At 36.1% G+C, this 9536-nt stretch overlaps 1 protein-coding gene across 1 annotated transcript in view; it reads right to left on the bottom strand.

Moving 5' to 3' along the window:
• Positions 1-7380: 7380 nt before the first annotated feature.
• Positions 7381-9536, bottom strand: part of LOC116163040 (bumetanide-sensitive sodium-(potassium)-chloride cotransporter) — a 36266-nt gene continuing 34110 nt past the window's right edge. The window contains exons 12-17 of the mRNA XM_031476870.1: positions 9324-9535; positions 9038-9279; positions 8824-8987; positions 8516-8764; positions 7985-8254; positions 7381-7928 (exon numbers count right to left, since the gene is read on the bottom strand). Coding sequence (XP_031332730.1) covers positions 7684-7928; positions 7985-8254; positions 8516-8764; positions 8824-8987; positions 9038-9279; positions 9324-9535 — 1382 coding nt within the window. The 3' untranslated portion in view covers positions 7381-7683. The remainder of the gene's footprint in view (positions 7929-7984; positions 8255-8515; positions 8765-8823; positions 8988-9037; positions 9280-9323; position 9536) is intronic.

Below are 9536 nucleotides of genomic sequence, written 5' to 3'. Positions count from 1 at the left end.
ATGTGTATGTTGCTACATATCCATCATAGCAGTCTTTCTATTTTCATTTGCACAAAAGCATTAAAAATTATATAGGTGCTTCCCACCATCGCCTATTTACACTACTGTCTGTCAAAGTGTGCATCTCACTGGAAAATGGATGCTTGCTCTAATCTCTAGGATATTTTTATTTTATTTTTGAGTGGGCGGGGTTTCAGCCAAGGCTGATATTTATCGTTCATTTGATTGTTGCGTGGACCAATTTAAGTAATTAGTATCTATATAAAGTAGACGTGACGTTTTTTAGGCTACAAAATTTGCCCGCAAGCTAGTTCATATCAAATTAGATATTTTATTACTTGATGATATTGTCGTGTGGAATTACAAATGGGTATTTCCATCAATAATAAAGGATTAATGCTCCTTTTGAGTAGATATGGATTCAAAGAAATCATCTACCTACAAAACGATTTATAGCTATAGCACAGATATACGTCTGTGGCTATAGGATGATCTGTAGCAAGGAATTTTTTGTATAATTTCTGATTTACAGTTTTTTATGCAATTAGGTGAACTCTGTGAACGCGGTTACTAATTGGTAATTAAGAACATTTTTAACTCGTTTAAAAGCTCTAACGCAACTGCATAGACATCTGCATGAAATTACGTTTTTTTTCCAATGCCTCTCTTGTTCCATAATTCCTTAAAGTAGTACAGCATGGCTGAAAAAAAAAACAGTACCATTGAATAAGTAATTTACTTATTTAATGACAGTACTGAACTTGATTGTTGATTTATTTAAAAAGTAAACATTATTAGGACTTGAAAACATGTTCTAAATGTGCGTTGTCTAAGAATGAAGGGCCACTCACACTGACGCGGGAATTCGCCAGCGGTACGAATGCGGGATATATTTGTACAGCGAGATATGCAAGTATGCATAAAGATACGGCGGTTCGCACGCATATACCGCTGTAGAAATATATTTAACATCCGTACCGCTTTCGTGCCCTGTGAAAGAACAGATCAGTAGTGCAAACGCGCTATAGCTAAAGTGAGTATGATGTGTTTATAATTTCCGCTTTATTCGAAGAAACAGAAAAAGGCAGCTTCATTGCGTTGCCGATCGTTGCTAGTGTGCACACTCTCATTTAATCCGCTGTGCTACGCGGCGATCGCTTCGCTCTAGTGAGCGGTACCCTTTAATAAGGGGTCCGTGGGGCGCGCGCATAGAGACGCCGATAACTGATTTCAGTAGTGTTCATTTTGAGAAACTTGTATTTTTGAGTAGGACCATTTTTCAATGTGAACAGGCGTGTAAAAAACTATTATACAGTACGCCCCAGGCAAATAATTACCTATTCCATTGTAATCAAAATAATAAACTTCTGTTAATAGCTTTTAATATTCAATTAACACCTAATTACCTCTAATTAACTAAGAAGTCTGTGTGATTTTAGTATAAAATCTGTTTATTTTGTTACGTTATTACTGTTCAAGGGCTAAGCGAATGTGATGTGAGACGGCATATTTTCTTTTATAAATTCAAATTTTGTAGCTATAAGTAGTTCTATTTGCACTAAAATTTTCGAATTTCGGAAATTGGGAAGGGCTGCAGTTGAAAGTTAGAATTTAATTTTGCCCCATGATATAGAAAAATAATTCTGAAATTTATCTGGCGTCGTATAACTATTGTGGATGCAATTTTGGATCAAGCAGCAGGAATTGCCTACCAAAACCAATTTAAAAAATTTCTGTGGCTAGCATAGATACCAACCATTGACTTTATATACACTATAGATAAACGGAGAAATAGGGAAAAATGGCAGCCGCTTTACCAAAAATCGACTACACCAAAATTTCTCGGGAAAACACATTTTCTTATTAATTTTGGTGCGTAGAATCCAAAACAATTCGTACTTCTCAATCAAAAGTTATGGACTAGAAAACCAATTTCGAAAGAAAATTCAAAGGGCTGTAACTCTGAACTAGTAGCCTAATCTTGGAACTGTTTGAAATTATGGATTCTAAAGGCCACATTCTATAAGAATATTTTTTTCAGGTCGATCTGAGACAATTTTTTTTCGGGCCTCAAAAAAAGGCAGTGAACCTTCCTTTTTTACCACAAATCGACTACACCAAAATTACCAATCAAAAGTTATAGACTAGAAAGCAATTTTGAAAGAAAATTCAAAGGGCTGTACCTTTTGAACTAGTAGCCCAATCTTGGAACTGTTTGAAATTATGGATTCTACAGGCCACATTCTATAAGAAAATTTTTTTTTCGGGTCGATCTGAGACAATTTTTTTTCAGGCCTCAAAAGAAGGCAGTGTATAACCTTCCTTTTTTACCAAAAATCGACTACTTACACCAAAATTTCTCGGAAAAACACTTTTTCTTATTAATTTTGGTGCGAAGAATCCAAAACAATTCGTACTTTTTCGATTAGACTTCTCAATCAAAAGTTATAGACTAGAAACCAATTTCGAAAGAAAATTCAGAGGGCTGTAACTTTTGAACTAGTAGCCTAATCTTGGAACTGTTTGAAATTATGGATTCTAAAGGCCACATTCTATAAGAATATTTTTTTCAGGTCGATCTGAGACAATTTTTTTCGGGCCTCAAAAAAAAGGCAGTGTTATAACCTTCCTTTTTTACCAAAAATCGACTACACCAAAATTTCTCGAGAAAACATTTTTTCTTATTAATTTTGGTGCGTAGAGTCCAAAACAATTCGTACTTTTTCGATTAGACTTCTCAATTAAAAGTTATAGACTGTAATGTTCCTAGGTGTGTCTATCAAGCCGACACTGAAAACGTTGACTTACCCTATACTTACGGTTGGCAACTCTGGCAAAAACTACAAGCAAAGCCACCTACCTTTCAAGTCGAAACGATGGTAGTCTCGCGGCACTTTTGAATTTGGACGGCAATCGGCCCGACATGGGTGGCACGAATGGACTCCTACGTTGTGTAATCGGTTCTTTTATGTGTTGGGACGTGAGACATAATCGGGAAGGGAATTAAATAAAAGACAGAACTTTTGTGCGTAAGAAATGACAAGATCAAATAAATATATTAACGCACACACAAGACCATGCCAGGGAAACCTTCTCCGGGACTAAAACCCTGGCATAGGCCACACAAATACATGAAATAAATCACCTACAGCAATAAAATGCAAGAGAAAATACACATAAATAAAACATCTCAAATGGTATGATAAAAATCAGATAATCAAATCAAATGCAATTAAACAAGTTCATAAAATCAAAATACACAAGACATCATAAATGCAGTGGAAAACATGATAAATCAATTCAGTACAAAAACACATCAAAATACCTGTACGATCAATAGAGATAACACAACTCGTCAAATAAACAAACTGCATGTACATAGGAAACGTAAATGGTGTGGCTCTACTCTAGCCTTCCGTTAACATAATTTAATTTAACACGAAAAGTACATGTGAGAATGCCATTGGTCAAAAGCAAGTATTCATGTGAAAATCGATTATCGCTCAAGCAGAACATATTTTAAATAGAGGAAATTTTAATGAGAGGGCCCCCACTCGTATTGCTAAGATGTTAAGAACTACAATCCGCACGAGACGAGTAGGCAACAGATACAGCGAAAGATCTAACTGCATTAGGTACCTACTCCACGGAGACAGAATTACCCACTCGCACACACAAACATCGAAACATTAAATTCAAGAGCCCTCCTTCGTATAGCTAACGCACAAGAACTGTAGCGAGCCACGAAACAGAAAGTAACAGATACAGCGAACAATCAAACTGTATTAGGTACTTCCCTCACGGAATAGTTACGGGTCAATCGAACAGAGCAACATCACACCGATAATCAACTCCTCATGAATAACAGAAGTAAATACTTAATTAAACAAAATAATGTCATAATCATCTGTACAATATAAGACACAAACATGATTCATCTAACGGTACTCAAAACAAAGGCATGGAGTACGCCATGATTCAGATATCGTAGTTTATGCAAAATCAGCAAAATGTAAATATCAAATTGTGGCAAGAAATTCAATGATTAAATAGCTAGTACAAGAAAGAATAAAATGGTTACCTACTACCTGTAAATACACCTTCAAAACACCATCACCAAAAATAATCAAGAATAATAAAAAAAACCGGGAAAGCGTGTGTCACAGAGTTGTATATTTACTTATATACAACTCTGTGGCGTGTGTCTTCCGCATATATATAAAAGAAGACCATATATATAAGAGAAGAATATATATGGTCTTCCGTCGACCTCGTCGCCATCTTCTCCCCATTCTCCCCTAGCCTCCTTACCAAAATCCCCTAGTATTCGGCATCTGCGCAAAACGGTCGTTGGTTATATACAGAGCATATTATATTTTTGTTTCAGCTGTAAACGTGTGTTGCCTAACCATCAGGGTGGATTATCACAAGACTAGAAACCAATTTTGAAAGAAAATGTATTATTTAGTATCGCTGTCTCCAGGTAAAATAATAAACAGGACACACAAGTATAACATTTAATTGGAACACGACATAACCATGCTTGTAGATGCAGTCAACGACATGTTCTAGTTCTCCATCTACGCACCAGAGTGCTACTACAGAATAAGATATTATAGTATCTTAAAACTACATATTATACAGAAAATTCAAAGAGCTGTACCTTTTGAACTAGTAACCCAATCTTGGAACTGTTTGAAATTATGGATTCTACACGCCACATTCTATAAGAAAATTTTTTTTCCAGTTCGATCTGAGACAATTTTTTTTCGGGCCTCAAAAAAAGGCAGTACTTTTAAGTTATTCAAATATTTGAGCACAATTTAGAAATGTTTAGGGAAATTGCCACAAAATCAAATATAAAAATCCGATACAACTGAATACCGAACGATTCTGGAGTGAAACTTTTTGACCCGATAGTCTACGTAACTTAAAAACAATAGGGACCTTTCTTATATCCTTAAGACCATGTGTACCAATTTTCAAAGCGATCGCACGTTTCTAAACAAACTATCATGCACACGGACAAACGGATGGTCAAAAAAGGATCTGTTCCAAAATCGCTAGGATTAATTTCAGAAAGGCGTACGTATCATGTGCACGACGTTTTGAAAACTGGTACACGTATTCTTAAGGATATAACTGGTATAAGATCAAAGGTCCTGGTAGGTACCTCCTATATAATAATAATATTAATATTATTATTATATAGGAGGTAATTGCGTTTTTACTCCCCTTAACAATAGAAATATTAAAAAAGCTAACCCCATACAAAGTATAACTTGATTTTTTAAGTAGTATTAAGACTTTTATCTAGTATACTATTTTAAATTTTTAATGTATTTGAGTGACAAGTATTTGAATACTTTTTACTGTATTCGAATACTTTTTATAGTATTAGAATACTTTTGAAAGTATTCGAATACCTTTGAAAGTATTCAAATACATTCTAAAGTATTTGAATACTTATTTTTTAAAGTAGTTGAATACTTTTCAATGTATCTGTATCTAGTATTCGCTTATGCTGGACGTAAAAGTATTTAGTATTCATACCTTTGATTTGTGTAAAGTATTTACTATTTAGTATTCAAATACTTTTTGAAAGTATTCGGCCCAGCTCTGTTTATTATCAATTTAATGTGCAATATAATGATGCATACATTCTGTAGATAACACTGCGTAATAACAGAGTATAGTAAAGGTAATACTAATAGGTGTAACATACAATCAATAGATATGAATAATTGCAGAAATATGCACACAGGTAGTCCATTTTAATGTTTACTTAAATGACCGCGATAGCATTTGTTTGATTGTGGTTAATATTTTTGATTTGATCTCTTCTTCTTGATTCTTAAAACTTTCAACTTTGAAGGCCTATGCCTGTATTGCCCTAGCGCTAGCATGTATACTTTTTACCCTTCACTTCCACTAATTTTGTCGCTTTTGCAATCGTCTTCCTAGGAATATTAAATTGTTCTTACAGCCGCCGAAAGCTCTCGCCAGGGAAGAAGAGAGACCATCAACTTTATGAAGTTTTAGGTTTTAGGTACTTACAAAGAGATAAGGAAAATATAAACGTGATAACTGATTTGAGAATACGTCGCTTGATATCTCATTTCAAGGAACAAAAGTGCATTGCTGGACTGCCCAATTTGGGAATTTCATTCCGACTATTTGGATAAGGATACTTATACCTACCTGTAATTAGTTGAATGGGTTAGAACATTACAGCCTATAAGCATAGACATATGAGCATATATGTCTATGGTTTCAGGCAGAGATGTTAGCCATCATGACCTGAGCACAGAAGCTCCGTAGAGGTTACCGTAATAAGCACCACTGCAGTGACAGTAAGGCGCTTAATTAGATGAGTCTAATAACGTAAGCTTGATCTCGGTGCCCGCGCACTGTGGAATAGAGAGCAACGAAAGAGCAGATGAGTTGGCTTGCGAAGGCAGTGGGGGGAGGGGGACTTCGTCGGGCCCGCCTATCATAGGAACTGCGCACTCTATTGTCACGGCTAGGATTAATAATCCAGTTAAATTGTATTTTTACCAGGAAAGTTGTGGGGTGGTTTTGATTTCTTTGATTCTACATGTTTTTTGGGGGGCTGAATCCGAATCTGAGGTTTGCTAACCAAATTTCATGACGCAACATTGCAAAAAATACAAAAAAGTCTCCTCAAAAGATTTTATAACTGTTCCGTCTGGTATAAAACTCTCCCACTTTTTCACAGATGAGCCAAGCAAGGCCCGTTACGTCACCGTGTACCTGCGTTTGCAGTCTCGAGGCCCTCCACCCATACACATACATACACAAGCGCACAAAGTGACACAGATGAACATAAATACAACCTGCAAAATTGCGGTCGCAACCTGGTTCCGTGCACTAATTTTTATAATTTTAAAAGGCAACTTATTGTCACATATTTAAATCTGTGTTATTGTGCTGATCGTGAAATTCACTAATTAGAAGCGATCAACAGGCCTATAACCCACTCTCAGGGCCCACACTCTAGTATGTTCTTTTGCCGCTTTTGCTTCTCCATAATAGTCTTATATAAAAAATATGCTGCCGCTACAAAGGCAGCGATTTGGTGGGAACATATGTGCAACCTCAAGTCTGCAACGTTTGTAGGCAGCTGCACCATAAAAACTGTATGTTTTGCGCTACTTTCTGCTGGTGTGTGAACACAGTACAACAGTCGGTGCACAAATACTGCGCAACAAAAGTAGTTGTGTCAGCTGTGTGTAATACTACCTTTAAGTGCTGCCTGGCCGAGCTTCCCTTGTGAATAGAATAGAGTAGCCCAAAATTTGATCACTAGGTGTTTTACATATCATAACAGTACGGGACTACATCAATAAAAAAGGAAACCAGAAATAATTTAGACTTTAGTTAATATTTAGTAAAAACATATAGATATTGTGTGCATAAATACATAAAATTCTGGTATAAAAATAAAGCTACCTGTTATATATTCTTAAATTAATTATCACCATAGGTAATAATACTTTGTTAGGTATATGGTATACTTATACCAAAGAGTAACCATTATGGGTACTCTTTGCTTATACCCACTACCTATGTAACCTATGTTACCAAAACCACTGACGTTCGGATTACCTACAAATTGTAGCATTCCTGACCAGCAGGACGGATTCCATTCAATAAATTAAATCATGAATAAAACGTAAGGACGGAAGTTTGGTTCCCCCTAACTAACAAAATCGGTGGCATGTCGCGCGTTAACAATTCCAACCAGGCCATATACAGGGGAGCTGAAATTACGTTCTTTCTGGGAATTGGAAGCGTCATGACCACCAAGCTTGCTTCAGTGGAATGCTCCAGCAGTAACTCGCGTAATCGTAGATGGCGATTTGTCTTCTCCTGCATAGCCAATAACTCCGATTCCGGTATGTGAGCTGGAAGTATACCTTCTGTTATGACAATGAAACAATTATATAACACGCTTATTTACCTTCCTGAGATTCGGTAAAATCTTCACGATTTTTATAGTCGTAGATAAGCGATTTGAAGAGCTGCTGAGTTGAGTCTTTAGCTTTGCTTGTGATATTAGGGACAATTTTCAAGTCTGAGTAGTCTATGCGAAACTTGGCCAACATACTGGCCATGTTTCGATGTTCACATTCCAGTTCATCATGTTTATTGGCCAAGGTGAAGACACGTAATCGACAAGAGTTCCAACTGCGTCTTGTATTTATTATATATGGCAGGAGTAAGGTCAGACCTATTTTAAAAAAACACCGTGAAATTCGTGGCTATAGCAATATTTTCAGTGAATTTGCTATATATACAATCACATTTTTGCCCCTGAACAGTATTTTCTCCATGAAACAAACCCCTCCCCAAGATCCACAAAGAATTTTTTTCTATTTACATTTCCACTTTGCAATTTGTTTAAACTAATTTGCTATGAGAACCTTCATTTGAAAAATATGATTCCGTGTACGTTCCGTGTTTCATAGCTCATAATTATACAATTCCTTACCTCCATCATCATACAACCACCAAACATCAATGGTAGCTCCCCTTTTTTGCCGTTTTTGAAACTGTAACCCATTGCCGATATTATGTATGGTCTCCAACGTGTTATCTTTAGATTGGTTGCCAAAAGAATCTTCAGTGTAATTTTTATTGTTTTCCTTTTCGTTAGCGGCTGGTGTTGTACTTACACGTTCCTTTTTTCGTAATACTGGTGTGGCTAATACTGATAAATTACTGGCACTACTACAAGAAGCTGTAAAATTGTATATCAAAATTATTAAGTTTAAATTTATAATATTTTAATTTCCATGCCTTGAGATAGCTGACTATATGATTGATTATGTCTCAAGGATTCAATACTGTTGTACTTCGTTTGAGTGTTATTTGTTTCTTCTTCAAGTTTAGAATTTTTGTCAGAACTAAAACCTTGCTTCATTCGTAAAATACCTACTCCCATGTGTAAATCGAACGCATTACTGGAATTGATTATTACTCATGGCAACCGATATTTGATTGGGTAACTTACTGCAAGACATTAAAATACTCATCAAGATCTTGCCGTGAACACGTTTGCCAATCGGATTTATGCCCCATTAACAAAATATTTGGTTTGAGTTTACCAATACCGCAAGCTTTTAGCAAGGCCGTGGCGCCCTCCTCAAAACTTGCGCCATCGATTTGCATGTAGAATCCTTTAATTTTGCTAGCTTTTAACCAGGCTCGAGCTTTAAAACTCAATACATTTCGAATGCGTTGATGAAGCCAACTCTAAATCTGAACTATTAGTTTTTGAGCTCCCTGTAGATACTTACCGAATTGATGTGCCCACAAATAAGCAGTGAAAGATTTTTCGTTAGTAAGTAAGAAAAATCCACAAGTGCCGGTCTTGCACTTGGCATACCCGAAAGCACTAGGATTTGTGGCCGATAATTTTTTACGTGCTCTTCAACCGCATTTAATTGATAAACCGCTTGTAGAGCGTTTTTATAAGTTTGAGCTTGCGTTGTTGATCCCCAATTTACTTC

Source organism: Photinus pyralis, unplaced genomic scaffold (genome assembly GCF_008802855.1).
Source record: "Photinus pyralis isolate 1611_PpyrPB1 unplaced genomic scaffold, Ppyr1.3 Ppyr1.4_LG2, whole genome shotgun sequence".
Taxonomy (NCBI): Eukaryota; Metazoa; Arthropoda; class Insecta; order Coleoptera; family Lampyridae; genus Photinus; species Photinus pyralis.
Note: the sequence above shows the minus strand (reverse complement) of the source record. Positions and strands in the feature narration are given on the sequence as shown.